Consider the following 19,797-nt stretch of genomic DNA (forward strand, 5'->3'; position numbering starts at 1 on the left):
AGTTAACGAATCACACATGGGATGCTACACATTTGTATAAGTGACTCATTAATCTTTTTTTAATACAAAACCAAGAGGACCACAAAACAAATCCACTCTTTTTTATATAAGTCCACAGTAAGGACTTAAATCGTGTATTAGAGTGTGTAATTTACGTGGGTAGTATGAACCAATTAAGCCAGGATACGTATGAGTGGTGATTTTCGATACGACATAAACACGATATGCAAATAATTAAGTTTGAGTTGTTAAATCTAAAATGTTTGGTAAAGACGTATTCAAGTTGATATGTTTAATTAAACATATCATGTTCGGGCTGCCTTGTTTAACTCGTTTAATTAAACAAGTTGACCTGCTAGCCCGTTTGTAATCCATTTTAACACGTTTCTTTTTACAACCAACCAACCTATTTAACAAGCGTACGATGCCCATCATCAACCCATTTGACACATTTGCGTAAATGAGTTGAATGAGACGCGTTCATGTTATAGTTAATGACTTTTACACGAAAAAAATACGGGCCGAACAATTCAACCTGTCAACTCTATACTACTGACAACCATGGCAAAAACCAATTAAGTTAAAACTTGTCATGCTAAGAGGATGGTAATTCATATTTTTAGTACTTTTATAATTATCACCCAACAATGTAACTTGTATTTATTTCGTTTTTTAACTGATTATTGAAAGCCCAATCATCCAGGTAAACCTAGTGACAAAAGACTATCCACATTCGCGAACACAAACAACGTTGTTAACCCAGACCATCATCATTCCAGATGAAAGAAAGTCCACCATAAGACCATGCGTAGTGATAAAGGTAAATAATGCCCCCACCCTTGGGTGTCTTCCGCCATGTGGCAGTATAGTCAGCAAGAGGCATTATTGGGCGTTTTTCTAAAATGAGTGTAGTGAGGATGTGAGTATTATGTTAAAAGGGTGTAAACAATTAAATAAAATAAAAAAACTAACCAAAAAAATGTATTAGTCAAACCCTAAAGAAGATAGCTCTAATTGGCCCAAACATTGCCCCTATAGCGTTATTAAAACAACGCCTGAACAACAAATTCATCCAAACATGCCCTGGGGGTGGTGGGGCGACGTGTTTAGGCGTTTTTCCGACGAAAAAAACACCCCCTTAGGCACTACGGGTGGTCTAATAAAAACCTTGACTTAATCTAGAGACTCAAACCTATGACAATGTTAGGGCTCTCAATACATGAGAATGATGATTAATTTATACCGTCTGTAAAAAAAAAAAGAAAAAAAAAAGAAATATCTTATAAAAAATCATTTTAGTCGATATTGATATCCCATTTTGGAGTTCAAAATTTGATCTCCAATCACACGCAATCACAATAAAGCGTTGTTCCGTCGTCCCAATATCTTTCTTTGTTCTTTTCGTCACAGACCCACTTCACATTCTGGGTTTCACTCTTCTTTCGTTATCGCTATTTCTTACGGCCTTAAAACTGTAGAACATTACAGAAATCATAATCGGAATGCAACGGGGCACTCAACGGTCGCCTTTATCACAGGTAAACCGACTTAAACTATGGTTTTTGGGATTCCAAGAAAAAATGCACACCAACTGTTCGTTCATTTGTTTCTTCCAAAGTGGGCTTTGTTTTTTTATTCTTTTTCACCGGATTATCCCCCAATTTCATCAAGCAATAATCTTGGTACATGTTTCTGTTAATTATGTTCAAAGAAAATAGGATATCCCTAATGTTTGTTACCAAGTTGTAACTTTGATCTTTCTTGTTGGTGTTCTTGATTTTCTTGGAGTTATTGTGATGATAAATTGATATGTTTTAGATATTTCGGTTAAGTTTGTTAGTGACAATATCTTCACATTGCTATCTTTGTAAGTATGTTGAATTTGCTTGTTTTGTAGTGGGCTTTATAACACAAGTTATCTTATTAAAAGATCAATAATGAAGTTATGATGACATATGCTTAGGGCTGCAAACGAACCAAACGTTCAGCGAACAGTTCGTGAACCGTTCGGCGGGAAGTTCGTTTGTGTTCGTTCGTTTATTAAACAAACGAACACGAACAAGAAATTTCGTTCGTTTAGTTAAATGAACAAACATGAACAGAGGTCGTGTTCTTTCGTTTATGTTTGTGAACGTTCGGTAACGTGTTCGATAGTTCATTAGTGTTTTTAGTTTTTATATTTATTTAAATACTTCAAAATTCCGACAAATTAAATATCTAATAAGTGTCAGTGTATTATATATTCTGCTCATGAACGATTGTTTGTGTTCATTTGTGTTCATGAACATTAGTTTGTGCTCATTTGTGTTCGTCAACGTTCGTTTTTGTTCGTTGCCTAAAATTAACAAACAAACACAAACGAACACGAACAAGTTCATTTCCTTAACAAACGAACACGAACATAAAATCTCGTTCGTTAAGTGTTCGTGAACGGTTCGCGAACACATATATTTCTTAACAAACGAACACGAACTAGGTCTTGTCCGTGTTCGTTCGGTTCGTTTGCAGCCCTACATATGCTTCTTCTTTTTATGATGTTATACATTGTCTTTTTTTAAAGTTATTGATATTAAGTTGTTGCTCTGCCTATTTTCCTTCAGAAATTTGCTGCAAACATTCAACTTCTTTAGGGGATGAACTGCTTGTTTGTGCATTACTGCATCATACCATCAAGCATCTGCTCATGCGAATGATGTTTGGTGGACGAAAACGTGGCACAATCCTCGATAATCTAAAACAAAAAATTCATGGTGATTCGTCTTTATTGGCAAGATTGCTTAGTGATGCAGCACCCGAAATCGAGTTATCTGATTACCGAAGAGCCCCTAGTCATGGTAGTGAAAGCCCTTCGGGGCTTCTAGACGGTGAACATTTTAAAGCCGAACCAATCGCAGATTTAGATCTTTTCTTCGAGAGAATTTATAGCTATTATTGTGGGAAAGGCCTGCAGTGCATCGTCATAAAGTGGATAGTGGAACTCTTCACTCTTGCGTTTATCATATTATTTTCGGGATTTTTCTTGTTATTTTTTAATTGGAATGGCGTTAGAAATGTCAAATGTGGGATGGATGCAGTTGAATCCGGAAAAAAGCCGTGTGATTTAGCTAAAGAAGTTCTTCACCAGCATCCTTTGACCCCTTTAACGCTTCTAAAAGTTGTGATTCTTGGTTATTTGGGAATCACGTCGAGTTATTGGTTATTCTGTTTTTTACGTTTTTTCGCACAGTTGAAGGATACACTAGAGATTCGTAAATTTTACGTCGACAGGTATAAATTACCAAGCGTTTTTATCAACTAGTTTTAGTATTTAACTATTAACGCTTTTGTTCGTTGGCAGTCTTAACGTAAAAGACGATGAGATACATACCATGCCATGGTCAACGATTCTTGAAAAAGTAGTTCAAGTCCAAGAATCCCGACAGTTATGTGTAGTCAAAGATCTTTCGGGTCATGATATTATTATGAGAATGATGAGGAAAGAAAATTACTTGATTGGAATGTTGAACAAGGGGGTGCTTGCTTTCCCGATCTCCAGGTGGGTCCCAGGTGCGGGTCCCACTTCGAAGAAGAGTCCAAATGGTACACAAAATTTTCTCATGCTAACGAAGACCCTTGAATGGACGTTAAATTGGTGCATTTTGCAAAGCATGTTTGATAGGTTTGTAATCTTTTTCTTTCATAATCATAATACGTTTAAATCTGTGTTTTTTATTTTTTTTATTTTTTGAAGTATTCTTTTTTGATGTTTGTGATTTTTGTAGAAACTTTTGTATCAGAAGGGACTTTGTTACTGACCCCAAGACTTTAAAGAAAACCCTAAGGGTAGCTGGGCTCGTAATGCTTCTACTTTCACCGTTTCTTGTTGTATTCATGCTTGTATATCTTTTTCTACGACATGCTGAACAGTTCTATAAGGATCCTAGTACCGCATCATCCCGACGATGGTCAAATTTATCAAAATGGGTATTAAGGGAATTTAACGAGGTACACATATATTCATATAATTTTTCCACTTGTCGTAAATTTTTATACTTTATTGTTGATGTCATTCATATATTGTGTTTAGGTTGATCATTTGTTCAAGCACCGGATCAATAGTAGTGTTGCACCAGCTTCTGATTACCTAAAACAATTTCCGTCTCCTATTTTGTCGATTATCGCTAAGTTTATATCGTTTGTATCTGGTGGCTTTACTGCTGTTTTAATCATCATTGCTTTCCTAGAGGAGTCCCTGCTTGAAGGCCATGTAATATTCTTGCTTACGCGTTTTTGACCATATAAATTATAGATGGCAATTTCGACCCATATTATGAATGGGTTGGCCCGGGTTATGTTGATCTTTAGCAGATCAAACGGGTTAAATCCAGAGTGTATTTTGAAAGCATTAAATATTCTACATCGTTTTATTCAAAAAAGAGTTAACTGCCATTTACGTCCTTATGGTTTGTCTACTTATTATGCAATTTCAGGCCAAATTTCAAAATTGTACCATTTTCCTCCACAACATTTTCGAAACTTGCAGTTTCAGTCCAAAAAACTAACCCAATTTTAAAAAAAAAAAAAAAAAAAAACTCTCTTTTAGCTTAGAAGTAAAATGGTCATTTTACATAGATTTGTTATTCTTCATTTTTTTTAAACTCAGTTATAATACTAATAATAATAAAAAGATAAGTTAAATGAATGAAAATTAAAAAAATCTATGCAAAACGACCGTTTTACCCTCTGAGCTAACTGCGTTTTTCAACTGGGGCTAGTTTTTTGGAGTGAAATGGCACGCTTCGAGAATGCCAGGGAGGAAAAAGGTACAATTTTGAAATTTAGGCTGAAATGACATAAGTGGACAAACCACAGGGACGTAAATGACAGTTAACTCTTCAAAAAATTAGTTTTCATTGAATTACTAATCTTTATGTAGTTTTATAAGACACACTAGTGGTTTAGAAAAAAAAGGCTAGAATTTTCGGACAAGTGTTTCAGGTCAACACGATCTGTTTCTACACTGTACAAAAAATGACCTATTTTGACCCGTTACTATACCTGGATGACCCACCCATTTTTTCACCTCTAAACTAAATCGAGCTCAGAATAGTTTCTCTTGATCAAAGTCTTTTATTTTTTTTTCTTTTAAGGTTTTTGGGCGTAATCTGTTATGGTATGGTGCTGTTTTTGGAGCCATAACAGCCATCAGCCGAGCTGCTGTTTCAGACGAACTTTTGGTGGTTGATCCATGCGGTACCATGTCTCTTCTTTGCCAATATACTCATTTTATGCCGAAAAGATGGCAAGCGAAAGAAAACACTGAGTTTGCGAGAATGGAGTTTGAAACTCTTTTTCAGGTATATCTTTTTTTTGCACCATTTAATGGTTTTAGCAAGTAAAGTACTGAGATCTCTGATTTTTATAGCTAAAATGTGAAAACTAGAGGTGGCAAAGTGAACGGGTCGGTAGCGGGTCAAAACAGGTTAGGTTTGACAAGGGTCATTTTTTAAGTATGAGTCAAAACAGGCTGGGTTGGGTCTTGGTTGACTCCCTAACGTTTTTTTTGTTCATTCATAATTTATTATGATTATTATTATTATTATTATTGTTATTATTATTATTATTATTTCTGTTTTTTTATGTTACTTTTTTTATGAACGAACATGTCTCTAGTTACCGACTGCATGATTTAATTTGGTGAACATGTTTCACTATGCAGTACACCGGGAAGATGTTGTTGGAGGAAATGGCGTCGATATTTCTAACTCCTTACATGCTTATCTTCGTAGTCCCAAAGGTATTCATCATCTTCTTACGTATGTTCAATTTCGACTGTACGTAGAAGGTTATTTTCTTAGCAAAATGGTGAGATGAAAGTGCTAAAGCTATAATAATAGAAACAAAGTTAATCGATTGTGCAGCGGGCTGATGATATATTGCAGTTTATTACGGATTTTACTGTAAATGTTGAAGGTGTTGGTCATGTTTGCAGGTTTGTAAGTAAGATTATTATTATTTACATATTTATATTTTGGTATCGTAAGATCAACATGCTTAAATCATTTTCATGATTGGCATTCTACAGTTTTAGTCTATTTGACTTCAAAAACCATGGCAATAGCAAATATGCATCGCCACATAACGCATCTCGTATCTTTAGGAGTTCCCAAGGGAAAATGGAGAAATCATTCTTGAGGTATTCTTGAACCTCACATTATATTAATGAGGAATATATATATATATATAGGATCAGGTTCATATGAGAACCGCCCTTGAGTAGAGAGAACTCGTGACAACTCCACTTCCCGTGTGAGTTTTTCAACCAAATTTTAAGCAACACCCAACAAGCTCCCCTATGAAAAAAAATCCGAAAAAAAATTTACGAGCCGTTTTTTTTTTCGACATGTAAGATTTATTTACGATGGTGTAAATCACTGTAGCGACAAAGTTTGGTGTGAAACTGTAAAAAAGTGCCTTAGAATTCCTTTTTTTTTGGAAAGCTAATTAAAGAAAAAGTTTGGTGAAAAGGAATTTAAAAAAAAATTGGAAGTCGAGTTCTCTCAACTCAAGTCGGTTCTCAAATGAACCGTCCACTATATATATATATATATATATATATATATATGCGTGTGTGTGTGTTTGTGTGTCATCTCACCAGAACCAGTCTTGACACGCTACCTGACCTGTTCATCTTGCCACATTCAGTTTTTTTTTAAACTGGCGATTAGTTATGTTTGCTCGTATATTTAACAGCTTTCATGGTAGCTACCCATTGTGGGAGCCGAACGTAGATGGAAAGCAGTTTCTTTCAACACTCGAGAAATTTCAGGGCCAAAGAAGCCCAAATCAAATGAATAAATGGCCCGTCAATCTTGATAATAAAGATCACCCTTACATTCTTGACTGGTACTACACATCCCATCATCATAGGCCACGAGACATTGAGACAGCACTTATCGACGTTGAAGATGAAGCCATCACGAATACATGGGACCCACCTGAGTTAGGATCTAACCGGGACCAACTTGATGACAACTGGCGTACAACCTTTGAGGATCGAATCAATAGCAATCTTGAAGCATCTACATCTAGAACAATTATACACCATCTTGACTTCAGGAACCCGGGGCAAGCTACAAGGAGCCACTGGTGGACCCGGAAAGGTGGGTCACCAGTGGCTAGGACCGGTGTGGGGCCCGAGGGTAGTTTTCTTGAGCCTCCCAACTTCCATCGGAATAGTTACTATGACCACTATGATAATTTATCTGAGAAAAGCTTTCAAGAACACGACTCGCAGTTGGGTTGGGGGACAAAGGAAAAGGATTTTAATCTTCTTTTTGATGATATTTATGATTCACATTCACAAAGAACACCTTTTGAGGATCTTTGTGGGATCTGGGGTAGTTGATTTGGTTACTGTTTTTTTATAGATTCTTTACTCATGAACTTATAATGTGATCAGTTTTTGATAGATTACCCGTTAAAAACGGGTAATGTCAAAGTAAGTCTTTGTTACTGTCTTAGTTAAGTTTTTACGCTTTATAATCTTAAAGAAATTTTTGAAAACGGCCGTTTTTCTGTGTAATATACCTTTGTAGCTTTGTTTGAGGTTAGTTACACATATAACCGTAAGTTACGTCAAACCATGCCCCTACGTATCTCAGTTTATTACATCAATGAATGTGATTCAATCATATTCGATGTCTTAAGTGGGCGTTTGGTTCGTGGAATGTTTTGGAATTGTAATTGAAATTTGTATAGGAATTATAATTTTAAGGAATTGGATTTGGAATTTAAACATTCCAATTGGAATTGGAAATTGTTGTAATTGGAATCCCAATTCCATTTTTGTTGTGTTTCGTTGTCAAATGAATTAGAATCCATCACCCCGGCGCCCACAACCCCCGGTTCGGATCGAAACGGTACGGGTCGAAACGGTACGGGTCGTAACGGTTCGCGTTGAAACGGTACAGGTCGAAACGGTTCGCATCGGAACGGTACGGGTCGAAACGGTTCGCATCGGAATGGTACGGGTCGAAACGGTTCGTGTCGAAACGGTTCGCGTCAAAACGAATCGACTCGAAACGGTACACGTCGAAACGGTTCGGATCAAAACGGTCCGGGTTGAAACGGTGTGGGCCGAAAGCGCTCGAGTCAAAACGGTCGATATTCCAATGAATTTACTTTAATTTCTTCACATATAGGAATTTTGAATTCATAAGTTAAAGGAATTTGAAGGAATTCATGCCTAATTCCAATTCCATTGTAAACCAAACACATGAAGATTGGAATTGAGATTCCAATTCCATCATATTCTGTGAATGAAATTCATATTCCAATCCCCTTAAATCCCATTGAATTCCTGCGAACCAAACGCCTCCAAAGGAATTTAAGGGGAATTTAAGATATACACTAGCTGAAAACTTTTAGAATTTGTTAACTTATATGTGATCAAATGCAAAAAAATTACTAGTTCATAAAGTTATCTAGGTTCCTTATCCCCTCCCTCCCTCCCCCTCTCCATATATCAAATAAACATATCTTTTCAAAAATAAATCTCATATCTCGTATACATTACCAACTTTGACAATTTTAGCGACAGCGAGTGCATGTTAAAGAATAAACGAAAATAATTATACCCCCATGACATGTTCTCAGTTGTTGCCGTCACTGAAATTGTCACCAATTAATTATCTTAACCGCTACAATTATCAAAGATAGCGACTGCAACCTAGGCCACCTTCGCTTTGTTGTCTGGCTGTTCCTTCTTGTTCCAAAAGCTTACAAAGAAAGAGTCCATGATAATCTGCACATTTTATAACATTTACATCACAAGCCATAACATGCTATAAAACAAATTTCGAACTATGTAAACGAGTGTTAAACCTGGTTTAAATGTGCTGCAACACACGGAAGGACAAGCAAACCGGATTCACCAAATGTACCACCAAGTTGATCCACGACAGCAACCAGCACCGGCAAGGTTTTCTACAAATAGTTTGCAAACATATTTAAGTCTGGATTAAAGCAATTGATATTATCACTTTTTTATACTTTTTTAAACATAGTGTAAAAAATTTTAATAACAATTTTACTATTAAGCGTTACCTGACTTGCAACAAGTAAGAGGGCACTCGCATTTTCCTTCTTTGCAAAAACCGATTTGTTGCCACCCGATACAGCACATAAGGTTTGTATTGAGAGGGCGTTAAAACCCAACAGCATGAGGTGAAGAAGCCTGCAGTTCATGATATAAATGTACAAGATGAGTTACTTAAGTCAAAATGATCAGTCACAAATTTATATTCAAACTTCATATAAAAAAATTAAAGTACATGGATGGTCCCTGTGGTTAACAAATTTTTGGATTTAGTCCGCAACTTTTTAAAAGTACACGGATAGTCCCTGTCATTTGCACTTTGTAATGCATTTAGTCACTAAACGTTGGGGACTAAATGCGTTACTAAGTACAAACCACATGGGCCATCCGTGTACTTTTGGCAAAAGTTGGGGACTACATACGTTACAAAGTGTAAACAACAGGGACCATCCATGTAATTTTGATAAACTAGAGACTAAATCCAAATTTTGGTTAACCACAGGGACCATCCTTGTACTTTACTCAAAAAATTAATTTTGACACTACAAGATCAGAGATAATTTTTAGGAAAAAAAACATACGCTCCCAGTACGACAGCTACAAGAAAAACTGCAGGCTTAACCGCTAGAAGCAATGACCTTGATTTGCTCACTTGTATCCACGGGACCTGAATAAGATTAGTCATTAAACACGAAAGTTGAATTTAATTCAATGTGACAATTGTCATAAAAAATGTGGTAAACCACTAAACCCCAAAAATGTTTTTTTTTTTTTAAATTAATAAAAGATATATTAAATACTCCACTAGTGATGCCAGAGTCTATTCTTACCAAACTTAGTAGAAGTGCATTCAACTTTGATAACAGCTTACGATTATTATCAGAAAAAATCGCGACGCCTGCAATGTGTATTAATTCGAAAAAAAAAAGATGTTAAGTAGACAGAAATTATTTCAATATCTAAGAAGTTAAGTTGTAAGATAAGTGATGAATAATCACCTTTAAAGGATTCCCGCAAAACCTGTCAAACGAAAGAACAAGAGAGGAACTTTTAAAACTCAAAGATTAGTTAAACGATAAGCAACTTACATAACTATTAAGAGGTTTCCGTGTGTTACACCGTTATCGTACCTTCCCGAAAATCAGAGGTATCAAAAGTGTGACGACGAGGCTTTTAAATAACTGATCAGCAGGAACAGATGTACCCACTCCACCAGCTATTAGTTTGGATATAGTAAAGGGAACCTACGAGATATTAGATGCACAAGAAATGATGCTAGTAATGCTTAAGCTCATAGCTATAATAATATGACATACAGTTCTCCCTGAAGAAAGAATTAAAAAATAGAGTAAATGCCATTTTCGTCCCTGAGGTTTGGCTAATTGTGCGACTTTCGTCAAAAGGTTTGTTTTTCCGCATCTGGATCCAAAAGGTTTGAAATTTTGTCATTTTCATTTGGCTCGTTAACTCCATCCATTTTTCATTAAGTCAGGGGTATTTCCATCTTTTTTGTTAGCTTTAAGGGAAAATCAATCTTTTTCAGGGGTATTCAGTTTTTCTACATAAAGTGAAAAAGACCGAATTGCCCTTTAAGTTAACAAAAAAGACGTAAATACCCCTGAACTAACGGAGAAAAATGGATGGAGTCAACAAACCAGATGAAAATGGCAAGATTTCAAACCTTATGGATTCAGATATGGAAAAACAAACCTTTGAACGAAAGCCGCAAAACTGGCCAAACCTCGGGGACGAAAATGGCATTTTACTCAAAAAATACATATAGTAAATCTATGTAAAGAAGGGATATAATTGAAGTGCGTAAAACGCTTTAGGCAGGAAGGGAAAAGTTGATGTTTCGGAACTTACAAAAAGAATTCCCAACAGATTAGATATTACGGTCATTGCAAGAGCCAAGGCTGAATTTCCTCCAGCAAGCTGGATCAAAAAAATTCATACTCGTTGCAGTCGAATTTTCTTCAATCGTATAAATAAAAGAAAAAAGGTAATTAAAGGAAGTGCGAACGAGATTCAACTAACTCGGGTTAGAGCAACCCCGCTTGATAATGTTGTAGGCATACAGCAAAATAGAGCAAGTCCTGTAAGGAATATACAAAAAATGATAACAAAGAAGCTACAAGAAATGACAAACTTTTTGAAAGTCTTAACTTTTGTGACGGAAAACAAAGTAGTTACGCATACAGAAACTAGACCAAAGTTTGCTACATTAATATGCAATTAACCGTCGAATTAATATTATAAATTGTATGGTCCTGTTCTAAGGCCAGACCTGTGACAAATTCTTGAGGTTTAAGGTGAAGTTGCAGGATAATTCTGGAAAAGAAAGGAGTAAGCAACAAAATAGAAGCCTGCACTGACCATAATAAGAGAATTATTCAGAACTTCATCATTTACTTTGATGACAAAATGTTTGTGTGACCACGTAGGATGCTAGTAATATGGTAACATTCCCAACAATATTACTTCCGTTGAAGTGAAAAGAATGAACCTATAATAGCATGCTTAACAGTAATTAAAAATTAAAGTTCATACTAGCCCAAAAAGTCCAACTGGCCATGCTTCAACAGCTGCGCCTATTTCGTCACTACGCAGAGTCAGGCCTGTTTATGAAAAACGAGGAGGAGGAGCTGATTAAATAATTAAGACTTTGTCATGTTGGTGAAAAATAGAAGTGACTTTCATTCGAGTAAATAAACCATGAAAAATTAAAGATTGCACCTGCTAACTATATTATCTTTTTACCTGATATGAAAAATATCCCAAAAGTGCTAACTTTCGATACATGATATTTATGAGCAAGACAACCAAGAGTAGGATTTGCAAGACCTAATGCTACTCCTCCAATAAGAGCTGCATTAAATTAATTACAAAACCAAGCATCAGTAACTAATGCTACCTGCAATAATGTAAATACAGTAGCAAATAATCCGATTCATCACAAAATATGAGATCGGGCTGTGGTAATTTATTAGGTTTTGTTAGTATATTGGATAAAAAGTCTTCGGTAACTGAAACCAACACTATACTACGGCGCTGTTTGTTTCAACTCTTATTGGTTCAGACCTCTTACTGATTTAGCACTTGATGGTTCAGACTATTTGTTTCGCGAGCAGATGTTTGAATGGTTCAGCATAAGTTCGAGTCTCTTTGGGCTGTTTGGCAACATCTGAATGGTTAAGTGCTGAACCAGTAAGAGGTCTGAACCATTAAGTGCTGAACCAGTAAGAGGTCTGAACCATTAAGAGCCAGTATAATGCTTAATCGTTCAGAGGCAAATGTCTGACCAATTCAGATTAGAGGTCTTAACCATTCAGACTCTATACAATGCTTAATCATTCAGAGGCAAATGTCTGAACCATTCAGACATCTGCTCGCGAAACAAACAGTCTGAACCATTAAGTGCTAAACCAGTAAGAGGTCTGAACCATTAAGAGCCTCATTAAGAGGTAAACAAACAGCTTATCTGAATTGGTCAGGCATTTGCCTCTGACTGGTTAAGCATTATACCGGCTCTTAATGGTTCAGACCACTTACTGGTTCAACTCTTACTCATTCAGAAGTTGCCAAACAGCCCCTACATTTTCTATACCATTTTTTCTTTAATACCAAAGAGCTCACAAAAAGAGACTCAAACTAATAACTTTGAAAAGCCGCAATTGTACCATCGGACCGAATGACACTTGGTCTATAAACTACTTGCTATTTGGCAATTTATGAATAGGTAAGTGTTGAACTAGTAAGAGGTCTGAACCATTAAGAGCCGGTATAATGCTTAACCTTTCAGAGGCAAATGTCTGAACCATTCAGACATCTGCTCGCGAAACAAACAGTCTGAACCATTAAGAGCCCCATTAAGAGCTAAACAAACAACTGTCGTAGTTTTTTGTTCTATAAAACAAAGTCCATAACTTCTCTACTCGAAAACTAAGCAAACAAGTTGTAACGAAGTTACATAAAACCTTCAAACTTGCCATTTTCAAGTTCCATTTCATATAACATTCCACATAAACATCACTAATGCAAAAATAATCCAACTACACAACAGCAAACAGACATTACCTAATGGAAGAAAATTACTGCCAATAAAATTCAGCAAAGGTCCAGCAGAAACCGATAAATTCGACGGTCCAATCCGTTTACCAGCTTCATTCGGACCATCATTTCCCTGAAACTACAACCACACTACTATTCTTCAAATCACACACATATGACATAACATTATAACCCTACCACACAGCAGGTAAATTAAATTAAACTAAGCTAAATTAAGTTAACGAAAATGTTTAACGAGTGAAATAACTTGAAAAAGTAAAGAACCTGATCGGAATTTGTGCAGTTTCTGATTACAATTGTTCCGGTAAGTGAACGGAGTTTTCGAGGAATCAATGTGTTGCTGGTGTTAGCAGTAACGGAGATATTGCCGGAGAAGATAAGTTGCGGCAGCTTCAATTTGTGGTTTCTGGATTGGGATGTGGAGATTCCGGTCACCGGAGAAGTAAGGATTTGTAGGGTTTGAAGGGTTCCCGCCATCTGCCCCCAAATGGTATCACACAACAGTCACTCCAACAACTGTGTGTTTTTTGTGATTGGTAGTTACTCTAAAGATATATAGGTTCCTAACACTTTAGACCCCTCGACTTTTTTTTGCATATTATAGTTAGTCAAGGAGTAAACTGCCATTTTGGTCCCTGTGGTTTGGGCATTTTTGCCATTTTAGTCCAAATCTCAAACTTTTTAAATCTGGGTCCCTGTGGAACCCTCTTTATTGCCATTTTAGTCCAAAATTCAAAAACCCTCTTTTTTTGACTGTTCCAAAAAGTTTGAGATTTGGATTATCTTTTTTAACAGAGAAAAATGTTTGGATAGTCCCTGTGGTTTATTCATTTTTAAACTTTAGTCCTTAATTTTTTAAGATTACAGCTATAGTCCTCAACTTTTGCAATTTTGTTCCCGGATGAGGGTTAGTTTTTAGTGTTAAGTGGATGTGAAATGACCAAAATACCCCCACTTGTAAATTAATACCTAAAAAGTTAAAAAAAATATGATTAATATTAAATAATTTATGTGGGACCCACCACCAAGCCCACCCACTTCATCTTCCCCACCCTTCACCCTTCACCACCACCATCTCCACCTTTCACCACCACCAACATCCACCAACCACAGTCATCCACTCCTTTCTTTTGTTTTTAAAAAACTATTAAATCACTGTCATCCACCGACGAGAATGTTGTGATCAGATTCTATTCTCCATGACCATAATAACCAGTTATTGTTATTATTATCCTTGGTTTAGTCATGACCAAGAAAAAAATTTAGAACAGTATGCCTGTGTTGTCTTCCTAACCTTGCAAGTTCACCTACGGGATGATTGGGACCAATTTTCATCGGGGCACCGGGGACCACTTGGCCTGGTGCTTTGATACTATATGCAATGTGTGTGGTGGTGGAAGAATTACTGGTGTACTTACTGCTGAAACTAGTGGTAGTCCTACTGGTTGCCCTACGGTTGTTCCTCCAACGAAGCTGACTTGAAGATTTTGGTTGCCTGAATACCTGCAGGAGAAGCGCTTGTTTGACCCATGATTGCAGCTTGAGGTGCGGAAGAGGTGTGAGTTGAGAATCTAAGTGTTGGTAGATGACGGTGATTGAATGTTTTTTTAGAAACAAAAGAAAAGAGTGGATGATTGTGGTTTGTGGATGTTAGTGGTGATGAAAGGTGGAGATGGTGGTGGTGGTGGTGAAGGGTAGGGAAGATGAAGTGGGTGAGGGTTGGTGGTGGGTCTCACATAAATTATTTACTATTAGTTATATTTCTTTTTAACTTCTTAGGTATTAATTTAATATTAGGGGTATTTTGGTCATTTCACATTCACTTAACACCAAAAACTAACCTCCATCCGCACCAGGGACTACCCGGGAACGAAATTGCAAAAGTTGGGGACTATAGCTGTAATTTTAGAAAGTTAGGGACTGAAGGTGAAAAATTGGCAAACCACAGGGACTATACGGGCATTTTTCTCTTTTTAACAGAAAGACAAAACCAAACTTTTACACTAATTGAAAACCATACAAACGAACAACGACATCAGTTCGTATAAGACTGATACTGGTATAGATGTTGTTAGCCTCTAATCATGTTTCAAAGATCAAAACCCAGTATAGAAGTAGTAGACATCATGTTCAACAACTCAAAGATCAAAAAGCAAAGAACTTTATTCAAATCTAAACTGAATTGCAACTTGAATCTTCAAAGTTCTAGTTCCCAAGGCTTCAAATTAGCTTTTACCTCTCTCTCTAACTCTGAATTCGTCAATTCAGTTATGTATGTGAATTAGGGTTGTAACTATGCTTAAATAACCCAAACTTATCAAATCCTAGTTTTTCACGACTTTACCTTTCTCGCGCGTCGTGGGAGAGTCCTCTACGACCTGCGCGTGGCGTCGAGGGTCGTTGTTTAAAATTCCAACGCAGTGGCATTTTCGTAAATATTTCAACCCTATCGACCTCCCCCGCACGTCGCAGTGTCTTGCCTTCTCCTTACCGTGTGGCGCGGATGGGTACTTTTCTTCAAATTGCCATTTTTAGTCCTTGGACTTCATCCTTGGCTCCCGAATCTTCATTTCTTGATTGTTTTAGCTCCTTTCCAGTTCCTTTTCTTCACGGGACCTGCGCTTACACAAACTAATCAAATATACGATAAACCTGATAAAACGACTCTAAAAATATATAAAACTATACAAAATCTACATGATAAAAAACATGTGTTTTGCAACACATGATCTTACTGAGAACTGCGTTCAAAGCTTCTATCATCTGACTCATCGTTCCCCTAAAACAATTTTCACATGCAGTATATCAAACAGATTCATTATTAAATCTAACCATAAAAACACGTTCCAAAAGACCAAAAACACAACAATACCTTATCGAACTTTCCCCCTTAAATGTCTTAAAGCATGGGGCCTTAAATTATGACAACAAATTTGTCTCTACAATAGTCGATCTCTCTAAACCCTTTGCAACCTCTTTTTACACACTCAATGTAACATCCACCGAAAACAGATCCTAGAAACCCGACCCGCTTTATTCAACTATCATTTTTATTAGTTGGTTAACAATGTTTAACAAACAACATTAAGCCTAAGCGACATCCATTTTTTAACAACGCCCGATGCCCAAACGACATGGGTGTTCAAACGACACCCTCTTCTAAACGACAAACACCCTCAAACAACACCTACAACCAAATGATACCCGATGTTTCTCCCAACCAAACGATATCTTGTGTCGTTTGACACCTGTAACATCACGATTTTGTTTTACGAGATTAAAATACATTTTAATGTAAATATTTAATCTCTAAAATAAGTTTATATTGGCAAGATAGTATTTTTGTAAAAAAATACTATGATGTACTTTTTGTAATATATATATATATATATATATATATATATATATATATATATATAGAGAGAGAGAGAGAGAGGGGATTTACTTACAAGGGTGAAAAGATTATCAAATGTTTTTCAAGATTCATTTGCTACAATAACAAAATACATGGATTCACCAACATTATTGTTGACTTTTGTAAACTTAACATGTAGCAGTTTTGGTTACTTGTTTGTCGGTTTTGACTTGTTTTGCTTGTATTGCGTGTGAGTTGCTTTGTTTTTGTTTGCGAGTGAACTCTAGTAATGGCATGTCATTCTAGAGAATTGAGGTGTACTCTATTCCTCACTTGTTTTATTTGGTTGAAAAATGAAATTTAACCGGGGTAACCCTTTACCAAAAAAAAAAAAGCCAAGAAACACAAGAGAACGATGCCACTTTTGGAGGATTTGCTTTCTATATACGGCCCTTGTGCAGAAATATAGGAGTCAAAACCTTTATTCATTTACAAGAAGAAAAAATTTACTTTGTTATGTATGAAACACATTTGGCATGTTATGAACAAGCTCTTAAACTTTTGTACTAAATTTCAAACGATATATTGAATAGCATCGTTGTTTATTCTATTAATATATATTGTTTACACTATTGAATGTTATGAAAACTTTTCATGGTCACACACATGCGCTTCCTCTACGAGCAGGGTGTGACAGATTGGTATCAGAGCTTCGATTGTAGTGAACTAAGATTTTTTCTCGAGTCTAGACTACAATCATCATAGGATGCTCTCATGAAAACAATTTTTACAATAATGAAGAGTTTTCATTACATTGCACTATACAAGGTCTACCACACAAGGTCACTACATGGTTTAGTCTATAAGATATAGACACAATACATTAAGTTAATCCACTTGAAATAAGTAGGATAACTCATAAGGAAATTATGTGATTTAATATAAATATATATAATAAGTAAACATTACTATTTATTATTTATTGATATATACATGTTGTACTTGTACGAAATATTTTTCCAGGTCACTATGCCATATTCGGTAGATTCTAGCAGTGTTTATGACGAGGACCTTGATCCGATGGAGGTAGAGTCGGATCACAAGCATGTAGTGGAGATCATCTCCAGCGATATGAGTCGGAGACAGAAGAGGTTCATGACTACCTGTCAGACGAGTTGATGTACTACATGTATGACGGGGATGTTCACCTTGTACTACTAGACCAGGCTGTTGAGGACGTCCCTCCTCGCTTTAGGTGATCCCCTATTCCCGGGAGTCATAGTAGTCATGTGTTTAATTTGCCTAAACTAAATCAAAGTTAAGAGGTTTAACAAACAATTTGTGTTTTTTTAAACTTAATTATAGTTTTTTTATCTAAAAAATCATATATGTGTAAAATATATAAAAACTGAAAAACTTAAAAAATGTTCTTTGCGAAGAGTAGATTCTGAGTGGTCACCCACTTTGCTCCTTCCTAGAGCCCGCTTTGGTGCAAACATGTCTGCCACAGTTTATTAAAATAGCGATATTTGATTTTTGTGGAAATTGTTGAAACCTGAAGGGATGGAACGGGTTGTCCATAAAATACGGTGAAACCCAAGATTTGTCGTACACTATGGTAGGACTTCGATCAAATAGTGTAAATGGGTTTGTCCATATATACTAGGGGTGCTAAACGGGTCGTGTTCGCGGGTTGGCGGGTTCAACCCGACCCGAATCCGAAAATTTTATACGAACCCGAACCCGAAAATTGTGTCATACCAATGAACCCGAACCCGACCCGAATATTCGTAGGTTGACCCGAACACGACCCGTTCAACCCGAAAACTTTTATTTTTTAATTTTTTTTACACAAATTAATGTATTAAATTTAAAGTTTACTTAAAAAACACAAATATATATAATACAATTACATTTAAATTATAAAATCTTATATGAATTTCTTTTTCTTTGTTATAATTATAGTACAAACATACCCAATTTAATTTATAACATAAAACATATTGTAAAAAATATTACTATAATATAAAGGGGTTAAAAGGGTTAACCCGCCAACCTGACCAGGTTGACCCGAACCCGACCGTTTAGCTAAACGGGTTCGTGGGTTCAACCTGAAACTGACCCGAACCCGTTTAGACTAAACCTAAACCCACAATTTCGTGTTAGGTTCGTGTCGTGTTTTCGGGTCGTGTCAAAAATTCACACCCCTAATATATACAGTGGGACTCAACTTTATGTGTTAGCCTAGATTTTACATGAAACTTACGTGGTAATCAAACCATTATATATTGATGCACGAGAATATTGTGTAAAAAAAGACGTGACAATGATGAAAACTATCGCTTAATGCGTATCGAGGTGTGCAAAACAAGAGAAACATCGTAGCCTTCGACATTGCTTAGACCGTGGGTTATGGTGGGGCTTGGGTTGGGGGCATGAGTTGACACGTGGAGTTCAACCCCCCCCCCCCCCACCGGTGAGTGACGTGTCCGTGGGGTATGGCGGGGCTTGGGTTGAGGCGTGGCTTGGCAGTTTATTAAAAAAAAAAAGCGAATAGGACATGACCAACAAAGCGAATAGGAGCCCGCCACATAGGATCGCTAGCCCGCCCCACGCCCGGCTTCAAACTCCCGCCCCTTGGGCCACGCCCCAACCCAAGCCCCCGGGGTGGTGGTTTGGGCGTTTTCAGCCAACCCACGCCCCAACCCAAGCCCCATACCCCATAGTCTTATGTCGAACTCACCATTTTTCACTGTCTTACGTTGACAAATAGGCAATTCACACAAAGTAGAGCAACAATGGTGGTACCGAAGACCTATTGTGACCCTTAAAGTTGTTTTTAAAATAAATGTTTTGGACATGTTTAAACAATAATTTTGGGTGTTTGTGGTAACAAAAAACAAATGTACTTACCTGGTGTTTATTCACTAAATTGTGTCATATGTATATTTTTGGTAAAGATGCATCACAAGATTATAAGGATGATTATGCCACGAGAAAATTAGTGGATGTTTAAGCACGCCAAATTATATAGCATAGATCCATTTTGTACTTATTAACCATTTTTAAATGTGTTTCATGCATCTTCATCCACTCCATTTTGGACATTTTTTTCTGTTTTATTTAATGGACTTATTTAAAGAAATATTTGGACCAATTATAGGTATTATAAATTGGTATTCTATTTAAGATGCTAACAAATCCACTATACTGTTAAAAATTATAACAAAATCCAAATATAGTAATGAAAAGTTTTTGTGATAAAAAAGTCATGGACAAGACATGGAAACTT

At 36.4% G+C, this 19,797-nt stretch overlaps 2 protein-coding genes across 3 annotated transcripts; one reads left to right on the forward strand and one right to left on the reverse strand.

The window, feature by feature from the left end:
• The first annotated feature begins 1,315 nt into the window (after positions 1-1,315).
• LOC110872369 (autophagy-related protein 9) lies at positions 1,316-7,484 on the forward strand. The gene is made up of 10 exons (XM_022121147.2): positions 1,316-1,538; positions 2,601-3,267; positions 3,338-3,658; positions 3,762-3,984; positions 4,067-4,246; positions 5,130-5,336; positions 5,699-5,776; positions 5,901-5,971; positions 6,065-6,175; positions 6,733-7,484. The coding sequence occupies exons 2-10, from the start codon at positions 2,684-2,686 to the stop codon at positions 7,385-7,387; spliced, it is 2,430 nt and encodes an 809-aa protein (XP_021976839.1). The 5' UTR covers positions 1,316-1,538; positions 2,601-2,683; the 3' UTR covers positions 7,388-7,484.
• A 1,037-nt stretch (positions 7,485-8,521) lies between these two features.
• On the reverse strand, positions 8,522-13,690 carry LOC110872371 (probable sodium/metabolite cotransporter BASS4, chloroplastic). 2 transcript variants are annotated; one of them, XM_022121149.2, is made up of 14 exons: positions 13,415-13,690; positions 13,157-13,262; positions 11,840-11,947; positions 11,630-11,697; positions 11,367-11,445; positions 11,117-11,175; positions 10,946-11,014; positions 10,210-10,323; positions 10,078-10,099; positions 9,910-9,977; positions 9,661-9,746; positions 9,088-9,217; positions 8,866-8,967; positions 8,522-8,785 (listed from the first exon to the last, which is right to left on the reverse strand). In XM_022121149.2, the coding sequence occupies exons 1-14, from the start codon at positions 13,625-13,627 to the stop codon at positions 8,711-8,713; spliced, it is 1,299 nt and encodes a 432-aa protein (XP_021976841.1). In that variant the 5' UTR covers positions 13,628-13,690; the 3' UTR covers positions 8,522-8,710. The 2 variants fall into 2 exon arrangements, with proteins under 2 accessions (XP_021976841.1, XP_021976840.1); XM_022121148.2 differs by having other exon boundaries at positions 13,157-13,268.
• Positions 13,691-19,797: the final 6,107 nt, after the last annotated feature.

The sequence above is a fragment of the Helianthus annuus genome, chromosome 8 (assembly GCF_002127325.2).
Source record: "Helianthus annuus cultivar XRQ/B chromosome 8, HanXRQr2.0-SUNRISE, whole genome shotgun sequence".
NCBI classification, from domain to species: domain Eukaryota; kingdom Viridiplantae; phylum Streptophyta; class Magnoliopsida; order Asterales; family Asteraceae; genus Helianthus; species Helianthus annuus.